The 19335-nt window shown below is 39.8% G+C and overlaps 1 protein-coding gene across 5 annotated transcripts in view; it reads right to left on the reverse strand.

Annotated features, from left to right (window-relative positions):
* Positions 1 to 19335, reverse strand: part of KCNMA1 (potassium calcium-activated channel subfamily M alpha 1) — a 909315-nt gene that overhangs the window by 274794 nt on the left and 615186 nt on the right. For all 5 annotated transcript variants that reach the window (XM_078150867.1, XM_078150865.1, XM_021006026.2 and 2 more), the window contains exons 6-7: positions 18829 to 18904; positions 581 to 656 (exon numbers count right to left, since the gene is read on the reverse strand). In XM_078150867.1, the coding sequence (XP_078006993.1) occupies positions 581 to 656; positions 18829 to 18904 (152 nt within the window). The remainder of the gene's footprint in view (positions 1 to 580; positions 657 to 18828; positions 18905 to 19335) is intronic.

A 19335-nucleotide genomic window follows, 5' to 3' on the forward strand; every position in this document is an offset into this window, starting at 1 on the left:
AAGAATTAGCCTTAGGAGGAGGGTCAGAATCTCACTCCACATTGGGAACACTCTATAGATTTCTACTTAAACACACACACACACACACACACGCTATTCTGAAACACAAAATAACTGGGCTGGACATCAGTCAGGAGAAGCAAAACTGCCTTTTTCTCAAAGGGGAAATAGAGAAAAATGGAGGGAGCCCAAATTGTCGTTTTCTGAAAGATGACATTCAAACTTGGCAGATTTTCCATCTTTTCCAAAGGCTACTTTCCCAGGTGTTTAGTGAAGAGCTACTGCCATCTTGTGGCCAAACTCTGTTCCTGCAGCTATTCGCTCAAAACGCACTTCACTATTGCTGAACCTAAAAAAAACCGAGGTTAATGACAAGAGCATTACTTACCATTTGGAAGTAGTTTGGAGTAGAAGGTTGGAAAATAGGGCAGCTGGGCTATTGCTTTTTTTTCTCCTTCTCTCTGTATTCAACGGCCCCACCAAGGTTATATTTTAGGCTAAGCAATTTGGGGTAATACATTTGGGGATGGGGACTGACCCACGAAAGCCACCACGAGAATGTGTCTTCTTGGGTACTTACCAAATGTATGAACCCAGCTGCTGTCAGCCATGTGCTGATAAATATGGAGAGCAGATTCACCAGCTTGATAGAATTACTGTACAAACCAAAACACAAAGACAGAGCTATTACAAAGAGAAGCTGGCACTGGGCTGGACTGTTAGTAGTTCTCACAAGCAGCCTCTGCCATGACTATAAAGCAAGTCCCCTGCCAACTCTTCCACTGACTGACCCTTTCACAGTCCTGGGGAGAGAGGAAGGAAGAGAAGCTTTGAGTTCCGAAAACCAGAGAAACAATTGGGCAAGAAACTCTAGTAGAGGAATTTGAAACTTGGTGATGGCACTGCTTAATTCCATCAGATTTCCCTTTTTGTTTGTTCCTAATGCTGCCATCTTCCTCTAGCCCATCATCTCATCACTTGGTATGATTGTAGTAGCTTCTTACTGCCATTGTGCTCTTCCTTAAAATCATTATTTTATAGTAATCAATGGCATAGTGAATAGAGTCAGGCTTGTAGTTATAAAGTCCTGGTTTCAAATCCCATCTCTGACACTGAGTAATTCTGTGGCCCTGAGTGAGTTGCTTAACCTCTGTAGGCTTCAAGCAACTACCTAGGACCTCATAGATGGATTGCAATCTAAGTTGGTGCAAAGAGTTCCCATACCAGGAGTTCTCTATCCTGATGAAATTGCAGATCTTTCCTACTCCTTTTTATTGGGTCACTTCCCAATTCAGAATCTTTCACTGGCTCCCCAGAACAAAGTTCAAACTATTCAAATGGGCTACTCAACTATCTGACCAAAATCAGCATCATCTCTCATTAATATTGGATGTGAACTGCCTGTTGTAGACAAACAGTTCTACTCCCTATAACCTGAATATACTATATGCTCCCCTCCATCTGTGATGTATGCTAGGGCCTTCTGCAATACTATTCTCACCTCCTTTCTGCTTCTGAGAGAGCCACCCACAGTTTTTCTAGCCTAAAGTGACCTATCTGTTCTGTGAATTAACTTATTTTCTAAAGTACTCATTTGGTAATTAATCACAAGTTGCCTTGCGACATGTTGATTTTCTGGTCATATTGTTGTCATTCAGTTGTTCAGTCATGTCCAACTCTCTGTGACCTCATGGACTTTCTCCATGGGATTTTCTTGGCAAAGATACATGGTTTGCCATTTCTTTCTCCAGTATGCCAGGAAGATAAGTCTTCCTCTACTTAGCTGTCCTTTCTATTCTTATTTATCTCCTGTGTTGTTAATTCAACTTTTCATGTGTCTCTCTAACTAGATTGCAAACTCCTTGAGGGAAGGAGGTATTTTAGAGCTTTATGCCTCTCCCACAGTGCATATCCCATATAAGGATAGAGAGTAGGCCTGTAGTTCCTTTGGGTTAGGAGACTCCTGGGTTAGGAAACTCCCTCTATCAATGAAGGTTGGCACCCTCTGACCAACATAAAATCTCACAGTGTTGCCTAGAACATGAAAAAGTCACTAGAATTAGTTGCCTAGAACTTTAAGAATCTCAAGGTCATAAAGGGTGGTCAAAGGAGTAACTTGAACCTAGATATTGCTGGCTTGGAAACTAGCTTTCTACCCATCCCACTGAGCTGTCTCTTTACCTAATATACTATAATATATCAATTAACTCATCTGTCTCACTGTTCTAATCTCTTGGATGCATTTGCTTGATTGCAGCTCCTGCATACAACCCCTGGGGCAGTTAAGTGGCATGGTGCAGAACTGTCAACATGCAGCCCACAAGCCACATGTGGCCACAACACTTCCAAGCATGGCCCAAACTGATTGGATATTTTAAATAATTTAAATTTAAATATTTTAAATAATATTTTTTTAAATAGAGAAAAATACAATAAAACATAGGTAATAATAATAATAATACGTGATTTTCCAAGTCAATATGTGTCCTGCAGAGATCTTCACAAATGGTTAAGTGGCCCTATTTCCATTTCAGCTTAACACCACTGGTGCAGTGGATAGACTTCTAGACTTGGAGTGGGGAAGACCTGAGTTCAAATCCTAGCTAAGACACCCTCTGGTTACACAATCACTTACATTTTTCAGTCTGTTTCCTCCTTTTTTAAAATGAGAATAATAACATCTATCTGCCAAGGTTGTTATGAGGATCAAAAGGGATAATATATGTAAATTACACTGTGAAACTTATAGCACTGTGTAAATGCTCATTATTATCATAACCATAAAGAAATTAAAACTTGGATGTTCCTATGAATGTCAACCAAAAGGACATCTAGATGCCAAGTGAAAGATACAGCATCCTGGATGAATTTGGTAAAGACAAAAAGGGCTGGAATGTATCACCTCAAGAATGAGAAAAAGAAAGCCCCTGAAACATTTACCTCTTAGATCCAATAGAGTAGAGAACAGGGAAGGACATCTCATTGGTAGACAGATCTGTTCATGGGATCATTCTGTTCTGGAAAATATGATGAGAACTAATGCTCTAAAAAGGACTGACCACTGGGCAAGCAGGTGAGATGTTGCAGGGTGCTCACCTGTATAGCTCCAGGCTCATGAATGAGCAAAGAAACCTTAGGAGTAGGACCCCTTTTTAGTCTCTGCTCAATCACAGAAGAGCAGAAACAATAACAATTAAATACCACCAAGGTAGAGAGAGCTTGGTGTTCTTAGTCAGATGTTGAACCAGCTTCACTCTAAAATGGGCTTCCGGCTGTAAAAGTTCAGAAGCAAAGGTATTTCCCAAGGACATCCCAAGGCTGCCACCAACAATACTTGGATCCAAAATGGTCCCTTGAGAATTTTCAGTTTCTCAAGGACACAAAACATTTCTTTGGATGTTCTGTCTCCCAAAGCTAAAGTCTGAACCTGCTCCATCTGAGAGAGGGAGCAGAGATCATGCAGTAACTCCTACATGCTTATGCCATAAATACGACGTGTGTATTGGGACTCCAGGTTGATTCCAACCTCAGATCTGGTTTATTTCACCTGCCTATACTAGACATGGCATAACAGGGAAACAGTCCTGCCACCATCCCTGGCTAGTTTCCATAGGGGTGACTGGATACAGCCATGCTGACAAGGAGGTGACTTCTTTTTTCTTCTTATTTCATACTCTCCTATATCCAGACTCTTGGCTACCCATGACACTGGAGTAGCTGGAAAACCTCACAGGCCCACTAGAGAAATCAGGTCATTGATAATCCTGTTATCAACGGAAAATTCCAGTCTTGATCTTGGCTTTTAGGCTTGGAAGAAGGAGGGAGACCGGGAAGGAGAGGTGGCAGAGTGCTTTGCAAGGGTGGGGGTAGTTGGGGAGGGTGGATTCCAATTTTCACTGATATTTCTTTGGAATTGGAAAGTAAGGAACAGACCAGGAGGAAGTAGCTTAAAAAACAAGGCAGAGAAACAGGGAAGTGAGGTGCTGAACAACCTTCCTTTTTTTAGAGGCTGTATTGGACGCCACTAAATTTTTTCCTCAGTTCATTCATTGATAGCAGTCATAGATCCATGAAGACTAACTGTAACCAAAGGCATTTTTTTTGAGGCAATGGGGTTAAGTGACTTGCCCAGGGTCACACAGCCAGTGAGTGTTATGTGTCTGAGGTTGGATTTGAACTCAGGTTCTCCTGACTCCAAGGCTGGAGCTCTATCCACGGTGCCACCTAGCTGCCCCAGCCAAAGGCATTTTCCAAGGGCATTTTGATGGTGCCACCAAAATCACCTGGATCCACAATGGTCCTTGGGAACAGCACCTACCTTACAGGGTTGTTGTCAGGTTCAAATGAAATGTTTTGTGTAAAATACTTTAAACCTCAAAGCAATATGCAGATATTTGCTATTATTAGAATTGAATTATTATTATAATTATTAGAAAAGGCTACTTATGACCTCATTTTATAGATAATGATACTGAGACATACAGAAGGGTTAAGAAACTTCTCCAAGGACAATCAGGTAGTAATTAGTAGAGCCCAGATTTGAACCTGGATTCCCTGACTGTGAATCCAGAACCCTTTCAATCAGACCACACAATAAACGGCTGCCTTGGTGGTTTGAAGAAATAATCCAAATAGAGAGATGATGAGATAATGATGATGACGATGATGATGATGATGATGATGATGATATTTATTGTTGAGTTGTAAAGTTATGTCCAACTCTTTGTGACCCCATGGACCAGACTATTCATGGGGTTTTCTTGGCAAAGATACTAGAGTGGTTTGCCATTTCCTTCTCCAGTGGATTAAGGTAAATAGAGGTTAAATGACTAATCAGTACCTGAGGGTGGGTTTGAACTTAGGTCTTCCTCAGGTTCAAATGCTTCCAGACCCAATGCTCTATCCACTGAGCCATCTAGCTGCCTCCTAATATTAGTAATAGCTAGGATTTAAACACTACTTTAAGGTTTGCAAAGCAATTTACAAAGATTATTTCATTTGATCTTCACAAAATCCCTGGGAAGTGGATGCTATTATTATTCCCATTTTTACAGATAAAGAAATTGAGGCAAACAGCATTAAGTGACTTACCTAGGGTCACAGAGCTAGTAAGTGTCTGTGGCCAGATTTAAACTCAGAAAGATGAATCCTCCTGACTCTAAGCCCAGCACTCTATCCACTGTGCCACCTAGCTACCAAGGAGTGAGGAAGTTCGGACTCCAGAGCAAAACTGCAAAAGGTATATCGTATTGGGGCAGAGGGGGCAATTTTAATTGGTACACAATGTGCCCTGAAACTCCAAATACTTACTGGAAACTAGATCAATCCATGGACTGATGAATGAACAAAATTTAAATCTTTCTTTTTTAGGGATGTGAGTCGGCCCCAAATAGACTCCAATACCTGTTAAATAGATGATGTGGGATTGTACTCTGTATAGCTGAGGTCCAGAATTTTCTTTTTTTGCAGGCAGTAGTCCCTGCCTAGTTTGATGAGTCCCTAGTTTGTTATCCCTAGTTTCCCAAAGTTGCCTTAAAGCTTAGTGTCTCTATTGCTCTATCCTATAGTAGACAGATAGACAGATAGATAGACAGACAGACAGACAGACAGACATAGATAGATAGGTAGATAGATAGATAGATAGATAGATAGATAGATAGATAGATAGATGGATGGATGGATAGGTAACATATACAATACACATTAACACATACATACACGTTAGAGCCTCAGACTAATCCAGAGTTCAAGATGACTTGCAATCTCCACCAATGAAAGGAGAGCACTTAATTTCCCTATTCCATTACCTCTACTAGTCCGAAGAAGAATGTCACATTTGGAGGTGCCTGATTTAAATTCATCCTCCTATGCTGATGGTGCAGTGAATAACAGGCTGGCCTTGGCAGTAGAAGTATGTGTATTTAGGCAGTCTCTGACCCATAATCAGCTGAGTGATAACAGACAAATCTCTAAACTTCTCAAGGCCTTAGGTCACTTTCTAACATGGTCAGTTATATAAGAGTTGATGTTATAGAAGAGTTATATAAGTGTCTCTCTGCATAAGAGAGACAGTGTATGCCACTGGAAAGAGAACTAGCTGTCAAACAAGGGGACTTGATTCAAATACCACCTCTGATATGTGTAACATTAAAAAAAACCACTTCGCCTCCTGGTTCTGATTTTCCTCAACTATAAAATAAACAGGTTGGACCGGATGGTCTCTTCGATTTCCTCCAACCCTAAATCTTTTCTCATGAGAATGTTCCCACACAGAGATATTTCTACACAATGAAATCCTAAGTCCAGACTTTCCTCATATATACCCACACCCCTGTCACAGCCAAAAATAATTTCTAATTATGGCATAAAAAACTTTTTTATGGAAATGGTCTATATTTTTATGGCACAGGAAAACATTTTTGGTGCAGAATAAAAATGTAATGGATAAGATTACAGAAAACCACTTGTGTGACCTTGGCAAATCATTGAAACTCCCTGGGCCTCAGTTTCCTCATCTATAAAATGAGAAGTATGGAATAAATGGCCCCTCAGTTCCCTGCAAGCTCTAGGGTTATGATCCAATAATCTTACCATTTTATGGCCCCTGGGAAAGCACCTGGGTGGCAAGTAATCCAAGAGAAAAAGAGAAAATGGGCAAGGCAAGTAACCTGAGCCCAGAAAGGTGGGTTCACATTCATGAGTCTCAAGGAACTTCAGTCATCCCAGTTCTAATGATGGGTGAATGATGTCTCTCAGAAAGGAAAAAAGGAAATTGGGAAGAAATGCAACAGAAATGCAAGACGAAGAGGTCCTTCAAAGGAACCAGGCACATTACAGGTAGGTCCTCTGAGGAGTGCTTTAAAAAAAGATTTTCAAAAAAGGTTAGTGGAATTTTTTTCTGGAAAAACAAACCGAAGAGAGGAGGCTGAGGACAGAGAAAGGAATTTGAGGGCCAAAACCACCAGGGCCCTTCAGGGAAGACAAAGGAAGCATTAGCAAGGCTGTTCTGAAGCTCACAGGATGCTTTGAAGGACTCTAGGTAAGTGCCCATCAAGGGGCAACATGGCACAGAGGACAGAAGGGTGCTATCAGAAAGAACTGGGCTTGAGTCCTGTTTCTGGCACATACCAGCTGCATGACCTGGGCAAGTCAATTCCAAACGCCCCATGCATCTCCCCAAGCTGCAAAGTAGGTGTTGATTTGCATTGGTAGAGAAAGTTTCCATGACATGAATTTACCTATATCAATGAAATCACAAGTCTAGTCTAAAAGAAACAGGAAGAAAAGGGAAATTTTTTTGTTGTTTTTTTTTCCTTCCCATCTAGGACCCTAGAATGAGAACACAATCTTAAGGAAACCAAGAATTTAGAGGCTGAAGGAGTTAAAGACCAAGTAAAACCTAAAAGGACCAAGGCAGCTTTGTGACCTAGACAGGGATAGGATTTCCTTAAGAAAGGCTAGAAAGAAGGATCTGGAAAGCAGTTCAGAAGATCAAGAAGCGTGGGAAGAAACTTGCTCTATAAATGGGAGTGGACAACCGCTCTGAATCTTAAAATCATACTGGGTCACATGGGCCACTGAAAGGTTACAAGGCTCCCCCTTTCCTTTCTTTGGCTGAAGATGGATGCTAGTACTATGCTCTCAGCTTTATTGATGTAGGTATTGTGGAATGAAAAATGGGTCAAGAAAATACATTCTCTCTGAAAAGTTAATTTTTTTTACCTGTACTATGCTAAATATCTTACAAAATTATACAATATAAGCTCCTTGAGGGCAGGGAATGTTTCGTGTTTATTCTCATAACCACAGTCTCTAGCATACAGCCTAGAACAAGATACTTAATAATTTTTTGTTGACCAGTTGACCTTCTTGAGGGCAAGGACTGTTTTCTTCCTTTCTTTATGTCAATGGGGCTTAGCATAGTGCTGGTATACATTTAGTCATTTCAGTCATGTCTGATTCTCCGTGACCCCATTTGGGATTTTCTTGGCAAAGATCCTAGAGTGGTTTGCCATTTCCTTCTCCAGTTCATTTCACAGAGGAGAAAACTGAGGCAAACAGGCTTAAGTGACTTGCCCAGGGTCACACAGCTAGTAAGTCTCTGAGGCTGGATTTGAACTCAGGTCCTTCTGACCCCAGGCCCAATGCTCTATCCACTGTGACACCTAGCAGATAGGAGATGCTTAATAAATGCTTATTGACTTGTAATCTAAATAAAGGGGAGATGTTCCAAAGGATAGTGAGTTTTCTTTGCTCTTTAAGTCCTAAACTTATTTATTATTTAGGATTTTATTGTCTAGTATTTCCAGGGGGTCACGTGACTCAGAAATTAATTATGGCTTGAGTTAGCTGCCTAGGAAATAAGGAACCTCAATCAAACTGTCAGAGGTTCTGAGGTTCATTTTAACTCTTCCCACCAGATGAATTATCTTGGGTATTTAGACTAAGCCTCCAATAAAGTCCTCCCCAGGTGCCTTGCCATGGCATAGAAGGGAATCCATGTTCTTAAAAGCTCTAACAGTAGACTCAAAGCTATGGAGGGTCCTCCCAAGCTGGGGAAGATTCCATAGGACCATGGATTTAAAGGTAGAAGGGACTTCAAAGGCCAGTAAGTCCAATCTTTTCCTGTTACAGGAAAGGAAATTGAGGCTGAGAGAGGGATTGATGGACTGGCCCATGGTGATATATTGAGTTAAGTATCAGATGTAGGATTTGACTTCAGGTCCTGACTCTAAGCCTAGTTCTGTATGTGCTGCACCTACTATATGCTGCCTATCTATATTAAGAAACACTCTATTGTCCAAGTAAAAGCCTAAATTAATTGAGAAAAGCCCATCACCAGAAGATGATGTCTTATTTATTCAATAGATCAACATACCACTAGGTCAAGAGATGATGTTTTGCTTATTGATTGATTGATTGATTGATTGATTGATTTTTAGCCAGAGTAACTTATGGGAAGCTTCCTTATCTTAAGGGGAAGAAGGTTCGTAATCTTCATTAAGAGGATCTATGATGCTTCATCCTTTGCCATTGGCTTCGGACATCACATTGATCAGCTAGCTGGGTTCAAAGTGATGACTATGAACTCTTGGGGGACAAGGCATGTGGCTTTTTTCTTCTCACCTGAAGTGTGCCCCCACAGAACATTGATGACTCCTACAATGCCATAATCTTCTACACATAGCAGATGCACAGAAAATACTGCTGACTGACAGCTGGGGAAGCTTCCAATGGAAATGCTATTGGCAGTTGTCTTGTGTTAATGAATATTAAATAGAAGCCTGATAACAACAGACTTCACAGGGCCAGATGTGGAAATGAGACTAAGAAAGAGTAAGTGTGTCCCAACTTCTACCCCTGCATTTCTGGGTCCATTCAGGTCCTACTTTAAAAAAAAAAAAGCAAAATGGCAAATTTCAGATTATTTTCCTCATTTATCTGTTGCATATGTATCTATGATCATTCATGTCTGGTCCACTAGAAAGCAGCCTCACAGAAAAGCAATTTCTATTAGCGCCTAAATTTAGAAGCAGGATTAGTTAAAACAGTTGCTTGTTCTCTGAGCTTTTCTGAACATCTGTGTAAAATCTTCTGCTCAGACCCACCCATTAGCTGCTGGGGTTTGGTTATTAGTCCAGATAATACTATGCAGGCAGCATCATACAGTCAAGTGGTGTCACTCTCAGACATCTAAACGTAGCCAGCAATATAAACTGCAGGGTTTTGTTTGTTGTAGTTCAGTCTTTTCAGATGTGTCCAACCCTCCATGGCCCCATTTGGGGTTTTCTTAGCAAAGATACTGGAGTGGTTTGCCATTTCCTTCTTGAGCTCATTTTACAGATGAAGAAACTGAGGCAAACAGGATTAAGTGACTTGCCCAGGGTCATACAGCTAGGAAGTGTCTGAGGTCACATTTGAACTCAGGAAGATGAATCATCAGGTCTGGCATGGTATCCACTGCATGACCTAGCTGCCCTAATTGCGTGGTGGACTTGAATAAAATTTAATTGAGAGACATTTGACAAAAATAATAAAAATACAATGGAGTATAAATAATGTTAACATGTGGTTTTCTAAGTCAAGGTGAAGACTTCAGGGATCCTTATGTATGGTTTAGTGGCCCCACTTCTGTTTGAGCTGGATGCATTGATGCAGTGAAGGAAGGTTGGAATCAGAAAGCCTTTGAATCCTGCTGCTAACAGGTCCTAGATAAGAGCTTCTGAGCCAGTCCCTTCATTTCTCAGTGCCTTAGGCACAGAAATTTGCTAATCGCTTCTGGAGGAAGGAGTTTCCACAAAAGCAGTTCTCTATTACCACAAAATGCCTGGCCCACAGTCACATCTCTATGTACATAGAAATGTATGCATGTATGTATACATAAATGTTAAATATATATTTAAAATACATCTCTTTATACATTTACTGCAAGAACTCTTAATTTGGGGTCTCTGATCTTATTTTCTTAATATTTTGATAACTGTATTTCAACAGAATTGATTTTCTTTCTAATTCTGTGTATTTTATGAATTTAAAAACATCCTAAGAAGGAAAACCCAGGTTTCACCAGGTTGTCAAAGGGGTCTATAGCACACAGAAAAAGGTTAACACCCCCTGACCTACTGTATCAATAGAATTTCATCTATATCCTAGCATTAGGCCATGAGACTATTGAAAAAAAAAACACATTAGATTGTCATTTACTCAACACCCACTTCAAAAAGGGAGAAAGAAGGGAGCCAGGATACCATAAGCCAGTGAGCTTGACACCAATTCTCAGACAAATTCTACAATGTATTTTTAAAGGGACAGTAAGTGAACATCTAGGGCAGCTAGGTGGTGCAGTGGATAAAGTGCCGGGCCTAGAGTCAGGAAGCCTCATCTTCTTGAGTTCAAAACTGATCTCAGACACTTACTACCTGTGTGACTCTGGTCAAGTCACTTAACCGTGCTTGCCTCAGTTTTCTCATCTATAAAATGAACTGGAGAAGGAAATGGCAAACCACTCCAGTATCTTTGCCAAGAAAACCCCAAGTGGGGTCACAAAGAGTCACGTGCAATTAATCAACTAAACAAGGGAGCATATAGAAGAGGAGGCAGTGATCACAAAGAGACAGCATGGTTTCATCAAGGATGGGCCGTTCCAGACTAATGCCATCTCCCTTTTTGTTAAGACAACAATGCTACTAGAGAAGAGGAATAATGTAAGTTCAGTTTACCTTGACTTGAGTGAGTGATTTTACAAAATCTCTTAGGATATTTTTACGGAAAACGTGGAAAAGGTGGGCTACATGATAGAATAGTTAAGTGAATTTAGCACTGCATGAAAAGCTGGATCAGAGAGACTCATTAAAGGTTTGATGTCAATGTGGAGGAGGGTTTCACCCTCATGAAATCCCAGAGGGATCTGCAGTCTTTATCATCTTAACATTAAGACTTGTATAAAGGCATAAATGCCCAAGCTTATCAAATTTATAAATGACAGGAAACTAGGAAGGAAAACTGGGAGGCTGCCTGATGAAGCTTTTTAAACTTTTATCTTGCTAAAGGGAAAAGACTTTATTTGATACCTTGAGAGAAACTGAATGTTGGTTTTCACTCATAAAAAGATGTCATCTGCTATTACAATACTGGCTTGAGAGGATTGGCTGTGATCTTTATTTCTGCCAACATACCATATCTATGTCTTTGAGTAGTTATTTGTTATGTTGTTAATAAATTGTATATTTAATGATTTTATTACTCATTCAATGATATAAGATGAAGGGACTTAATTTATAAAGAAATGTGAGTAATTACTACTGGGAAAGCAGGCTTCTTCAGTCTACTAAATTAAAAAAAATATTTGGTGAACCAGGATAGGGACTTGAGTTTACATTTGTAACTAAAGGGAAAGAAAATTCACAATTAAAAAGAAAGAGGCTGCTGTTTTATCATTTAATAAGAAAATATATATACCCTTGGATTATTCAAGAGCTCAGGATGATAAGATTAAATATGAGAATGTGTCATGCAGGCTGAATAGTGACTTTTAAGTTAGTCTTGTTGACCCAGGTACTATGTTCAAGGAGTTATTAATTTAAAAGACATTTTATTTCAAAATATATGTTTATCTAACAACTTATATTGAAACTCATTTTTAAAGTTCAAAAATATATATATTATTTCTTCTAAGTTTTTTTTCATAAATTAGAGATCCTAAATTATGTCTCTGACCGGCAGGTTGTTCATTTTTGAATGCGTATGTGCATAATATAGATATAGGTCTATATGTAATATATATCCATTCATATTTTTTGGTGAATTATTTTTTCAGTCAGGTCTGACTCTTTGGGTTTGGGTTTTTCTTGGGAAAATAACTGGAATGGTTTGCCATTTCCTTTTCCAGCTCATTTTACAGATGAGGAAACTGAGGCAAACAGGGTTAAGTGACTTGCCCAGGATTACTTGTCCAGCTAGTAAGTGTCTGAGGTCAGATTAGAACTCAGGTGGATGAGTCTTTCTGACTTCAAGTCAGGCACTCTATCCACTGTGCCACCTAGCTGCCCTCATTAATATATATGTGTGTAAATGCATACACATACACAGGATTGCAGGTTTTAGAGTTGGATTAGACTTTAGGAGATGTCTAGTCTAGACTTCATGGATAAAGAAAATAAAAATAAGAGAAGTGAAGCCAATCACCCAAGATCACATAGAAAGGAAACATCAGAGACAGGGTTTAAACGTGCTGTTTCTGAGTTTGTATACAGATGGAGGCGTGAGTGTGTAACCTCTCCAGCACATGTGATAAGGAAAAAATACATTTGTAACCATTATAAATATAAAAAGCAACACTAACAATTATATATAAAATGAGTTAGTATGCGATCCCATGACTATGTTTTAAATTACTTTGGAATAATGTTGATTTACACAGAAATACAAGTTTACTCCACAGTGATATCTAGTCTGACTTTCCCTTAGGCTACTGAGCCTGTGATGGGGCAGAATGGTCTTGTGGAAAGAAAACCAGCTCAGGAGTCAGAGAAGGGTGGTTTAAATTGCACCTCTGATGTTTCCTATCTGTATGACCTTGGGAAAGTCACCATCTCACTGGGCCTCAGTTTCCTCATCTGTAAAATGAGAGGATTGGACTGGAAGGTTTGCACGGCCTCTTCCAGTACAATTCTGGGAGTCCCTCTGATTAGTTATCTGAGCTTAGAGAAGCTAATTCATTTCTCTGAGCTTGGGCAAAATGGGTGTAATTTGTATAACACATATTATGGGGTTATTACAAGAAGCAAATGGTATAACCTATGTAAAGTACTTTGTAACTCTTAAAAGCATGTGTATATCATGCATGTGTGTATATCAGTAAAAATAGTTTTCAGAAAGCTAGTTCTTGGAGAGGGGGGATGATCATTCAAGATTGTGACCAATCCTAAAATTATATGTTTGACTTTGACATTCATAATATGATTTGGGGGCAGCAGATTCAATTCTCTAAAAATAGCATACAGACACTAATATTAAAATAACCTATAACTGGAATTTCTTGAACCCACACAAAACCAAGGATAAGGGGGAAAGAGTATGCAGTTTGCTGATAGGTGGCCGGGATAGACACTGAGAGGCAAGGATTAAAAAACTGCTAAAAGCAGTACTATTTTTTTTACCAGTTGGTATGAGCTGACACATATTAGCAAATAATCAATGTTTTTATTTGATAATCAATTTGGTTTTCCATTTTATCCAGTATTACATAATTAAGTATAATTTTTTTGGAGACTTGTGATTTCACTGGTATAAAAAATTACTAGTGATGAAAGTCCTCTATCAATATAGATCAGCAACTTCTTTGTAACTTGGAGTGTTAGAAAGTTACTGTGGGGACAGCTGGGTGGTGCAATGGATAGAGCCCTGGCCCTGAAGTCAGAAGGACATGAGTTCAAATGTGGTATCAGACACTTACTAGCTGTGTGATCCTGGGCAAGTCACTTAGCCTCAATTACCTCCCCAAAAAATGCTACTGTGGATACTGAAAGGTAGACTGATTTGGTTAAAATCAATCCCTGTCAATGTCTGGACCTGAACTCATTCTCTCTGACTGAGATCAGCTAGCACCATACTGTACCATACTGTCTCTTGGTTAAATGTGACGAACAAAATAACACATTTTTCTCATCTTCCTTGTCCCCGAAGGTAATTTAAAATTAAATATTTACAAATTTTCAAGCTGCTGGGGGGAGAGGACAGTTCAGTTTTTTTTTTAATTTTCATCATCGTACTAGAAAACATCATGAAAAGAAAAAAAAGCACAGGCAACATCCTGAGTCAATAATCCACATGGAGATAATTCTGATTAACTGTACTATTTCATTAGAAAAATATAACCTTTGAATCAGAGAAATAGATCCAGTTCTGGCTCTAGAATGATTATTTTCTAAAATCCTGAGTCGTGCAATGGGGCAAAGCTCAGATGGCTTTATACAGCCCAGTTACACAAGATCCAGCACCTGACTTTAAAGGTAGTAACCTTACCACCTAATGGATGCCTTGTGTACAGGCGTGGTGCTGATGGCACAGAGGAAATCTGTCTCTTTATTCTCTGTCTCCTTGCATCCATATACACTCTGACTACTTTCCTACTGTCCTCTAAATTCTCCTTCACTTTCTCTCTGTCTCTGTCTCTCTCTCTGGTCTCTCTCTCTGTCTGTCTGTCTTGCTCTGCTCTCTCTCTCTCTCTCTCTCTCTCTCTCTCTCTCTCTCTCTCTCTCTCTCTCTCTCTCTCTCTTCTCTCTCTCTTTCTCTCTCCCCTGTTCTTTCTAGCTCTGAGATCAGTTGCAATGACAGAGACACTGGAAACAAATCGATGACTTTCAAATTATGACCCACATCATCAATGACTTCAGCCCCATTATTTGAAATTCAATTAAAGAAGATCCTCCCCACTGGAGAAATTATGGTGAAATATTCATTTGAACCAGTGTCCATAGAGATAATGGAACAAAGAAACAAAAATGTCTGAAGAAAGAGCTTCTACAGCCTCACCCAATAAACAATTCCTAGGTAGTATAACGCCATCAGGAAATCCTTGTGGATGCCTAGCCTCCACCTCTCTTATTGATATTTAAAGCTGTTCTCTTTTCTGCCCTTGTAGTATTTATTGGACAGATCCACAGTTACCTTATTAAGGTGGTACAGGAGACAGGAAAGAAATCAAGAAGACCTGAGTCCAAATCTAGCTAGCTGTGTGATCCTGGGCAAGCCACTTAACCTCTGCCTCAGTTTCCTCAATTACAAAATGGAGATAATAACAGCACCTGCCTCCCAGGGCTGTTGTAGGGATCAAATGAGATAACATTTGAAAGTGCTTGGCACAGTGCCTGGCACAGAGTAGGCACTTATTAAATGCTTATTCCCTGTTTTGAGATCTAAGAGTCATTAAGTTCTACTGAGATATCTTTCTTCTCATGAAAGCCGCATCCTTTGGAATCAGAAACAATAACTTTTGTTGTCTTCTTGGTTTGACTGTGTCTCCTATCTCCTGACTCTAAATAGCTAGCCCTCTTTTGGATCTGTAGATGGGAATGGGCAGAAAAGAAGAGGCAGGACTTGCTGTGACATTCAGAGAAAGGCTACAATCAGCCAAACATTTGCTCAGAAGTCTCTAAGATTCTTCTGAGCAAATGAAGGGCTGATCTAGGAGTTAATCACTTAGCGAGGGGCATCCATGGGCATAGCAGAGCATCAAGGACCAAGGAGGGCTTTATAGTGACCCCAGTAGGAATGAGACTACAACATATACGCTAATGTGTAATTAACTAATTTATCAGGAAAGAGGATTTTGGGGGAAATATAACACCAAAGAGAATGGATACCAAACAACTGCATGGAGGCCTACTATGTGGTCGGTTACATACATGCCTGTTGTTAAAGTTCATCATTTTAGTGATCTTTGGGGCTAGTAATGAGTGACATGATGTAGTTGAAAAAGTACTGGATCTGGGGTCAGAAGGCCAAGGTTAAATCATGACTATGCCACTTCTAAGGTACATGACTTTGAGCAGGTGACTTAACCTCTCTGGGCCTCAGTTTTCTCATCTGTAAAATGATGGGTTGGATTGGATGACCTCCAAGTTCTCTTCTAGCCCTAAATCTACGATCTTATTACCCTTCTCCCTGACCTTGGCTTAAGTTTTGTTGAAATAAATGAACCAATGATTTTGCAGAAGGAGAGCAATCTCCTCTCCCTGTTGGGACTCCAACTGCTCTAGGCTTTAAAGAACCCATGGGAAGTCTCTGGCTTTCTACTTGGGATGGACAAAACTATATTTTAAAAATACCATTTTGGGGGTAGATGGGATTTAGTGAATTGTAGCATTCTTTTTAGAAAGCAAAGGAAAAGAAGAATCTGCCAAGGGCTCTGAGGCTGGGGCTATTGAGGCACTTTTGAAAAACTATGGGATTTCTTTATAAATTATATTATACATCTATAAAAGAAGGAACCCTATGTGGTAGTTGCTGTCCTACGTTCTTGAAGAGGACCAAAATGGCATCACCATGTTGGAGTCAAAGTATAGTGTGTCTGACTGTGGGTTGATCAGACCAATACAAGCTCAGAAGGCTCTACCACAGGTGAGATACAAATAGTCCATATGCACATTTGCCAGAGAAGGGAATCAAAATGATCTACTCTAGATGAAGGAAAAGACAAACAAACAAAAACCCACCACTGCTCACCAAAGATAACACACAAAGTAGATAACTGAGAGTTGGTAACATCCATTTTGAATTTGTCATGGATTCATAGGGTTGAAATCTAGTACTACATTTGGACAGAGGGGGAAGCAAGGAAATAATTATGCAAACTGTTTATCTTGGGTAATCAGAATTGTAATTTGTGAGTATCTGCTCTGATTTCTTCTGTTTGTTTCTCCAGGACCTGGGTAGCTCTGTTCCATTGTTAAGTCACCAGAGAAAGTCCTTCCTAGCCAAGGTTTACAGGTAACATCATGATTTACAATAGGAATCAACTTTTAAGCTTTCCCCTAAAGGTAATTCACAAACAAAACTCAAGGGGTCTTGCTGGAGGAAAAACGAACATCAAAAATATACTCAAAAATAAAACAACTTTCTTTTTGCACAAGGAGAGATTTGTGATTGCCTTCCAAAAGATGCTGTTTTTCTTTTTTTGAGTAAGTTTTGCTTTTTAATTCAGGGATGTTTTAGAATTTCCTAATCCATTAAGCATGGGCTCTCTCCATTCGTTAGGTATCACTCATGTTAAACGGGGCACCTAGGTGGGACAGTGGATAGAGTACCAAGCCTAGAGTCAGGAAAACTCATTTTCCTGAGTTCACATCTGACCTCAGGCATTTATTGGCTGTGTGACCCTGGACAAGTCACTTCACCCTCTTTGTCTGAGTTTCGTCATCTGTCAAATGAGCTGGAAAAGGAAATGGCAAACTACTCCAGTATTTCTGCCAAGAAAACCCTAAATGGGGTCATGAAGAGTCAGACAGAACTGAAAACAACTAAACAACAACAACATGTAAATGGCCATAGCCATTCTCTGAGTATTATCTCAAGGCACCTGATATAACTGATAGAAAAATGACTGACTGCCAAGATAATAGTATATAACCTGACTGTTATACTGAAATAACAAGGACATTAAACATCAGCTGAATTCAGATTAATGGTAGTGAATAATCTTGGGAAGACGGAAAGTAGTAAAACTCAACTTTTTTTGGAAGTTCAAAAGAATGGAGTGTTTTGGGGGGCTCTGAATCTGGGTCTCCTATTAAGACATTTTTTTAATGGGATTTCTATTACTGTATTTTTTATTCAAACAAAAATAGGCAGACAAGGGACTATGAGTACCCAATGTAACTGGAAGCTAGGAACATGCCTGTATTGCCATTGGTTGGATCACTTGAGTTCGGGAGTTCTGATCTGGCATAGGGCTAAAGCTGATCAGGTGTTTGCAGTGAATCAGGTGCGCCCCTCAGGAAGAGTGCACTACCAGGATGTCTAACGAGGGCCAAACCTGCCCAGATCAGAAAACTGGAGCAGGCTAAAGCTTCCATGCCGATCCATTTGGGGTTTGGGCTGTGAGTGGCCATTTCTGAGTGATAGAGAAGGCTACTTACAGTTTGAGGTCCAGTCTCAAAAATAAACAAATAAATATTTTAAAAAATATGTATGTAACTGGGAGCTAGTATAGTATAAGGGAAACCACACTGGACTTAGAGTCAAAGGACCAAGGTTAAAATCTTACTTCTGACATTTACTACCTGCATGACCTTAAATAATTTTCTTGACTTCTCTGGACCTCTGTTTCCTCACCTGTGAAAAAGAAAGGGATGGACCAGATGGTTTCTAAGGTTCTTTGCAGCTCTGAATCTGATCCTATGATTCTCTATATTTTCAGATTTGATGTCTTTGTCAGTTCTGTTACATGGCAGACATGCTAGGGGATATGCTGGGAAATGGTTCTAATTTTTTAAATAAAAATGCATTAATAAAAACATCTTTAAAAGAAAAATAGACAAAAAGAACTCACTAGCTACAGCCATGTTCAAACACATACATTCCTCTGTCTTTCACCCTGAAAGCTCCAATTGAGTAAAAGACCCCAAATCCTGAACTTTCCTGTCTTGTTGTACTATCTCTATCCTCTCCAGTATCTCAGATTCTCCAACTCTTTTTTACTAGATAGTATACCTGTAAGGCCACCAAAATTAAGGGCTCTAGGAGCTGATAAACTACCACCAACTGGATATTTACAACTGTATGACAAGTACTGGAATAAGGTGGATCCATAGCAATGAGTCAGCTTACCTTGTTTTAAGGATATTCAGAAACTGCAATATTTCTGAAAACTGTATCAGCCTGAGAGCTCTCAGAAACCTCAAACCTGAGAAGAAAGAAACAGAGTTGCATTATTTTTAGGGGGTCGTTTACAATGTACTCACTGTGCCAGCTGACTTGGGTCTGCCAAGGTCAATGGGATGTGAAGTCAGCGATGGGTGAGCCATCCAATACCTTTGAATCGTTCCTTCATTTTGAATCCTGACCGACTCGAACCTCACGTTATTAAATTGTCCAGGTAACTGACCAACAGACGTCCCGATACTGAGGGGAAAGCTTCACAGTCCTTGAAAAGGGAGCACTGCCTGAGAGAGCCCAGCCCAGCCTAGCAAATCACCCTCAGACATCTGACGCTGCTTGCAAAGAACTCTTCCCCAGTTAGTCACCCTGGGTATATGGGAGGATTTTCTCTCTGGAACAACAGTGAGGATTCTGACAGCTTAGAGCAACCTCAGTGCGAAGAGCAGATTATCAGGA

The sequence above is a fragment of the Phascolarctos cinereus genome, unplaced genomic scaffold, assembly GCF_003287225.1.
Source record: "Phascolarctos cinereus isolate Bilbo 61053 unplaced genomic scaffold, phaCin_HiC Scaffold_3;HRSCAF=262, whole genome shotgun sequence".
NCBI lineage: Eukaryota > Metazoa > Chordata > Mammalia > Diprotodontia > Phascolarctidae > Phascolarctos > Phascolarctos cinereus.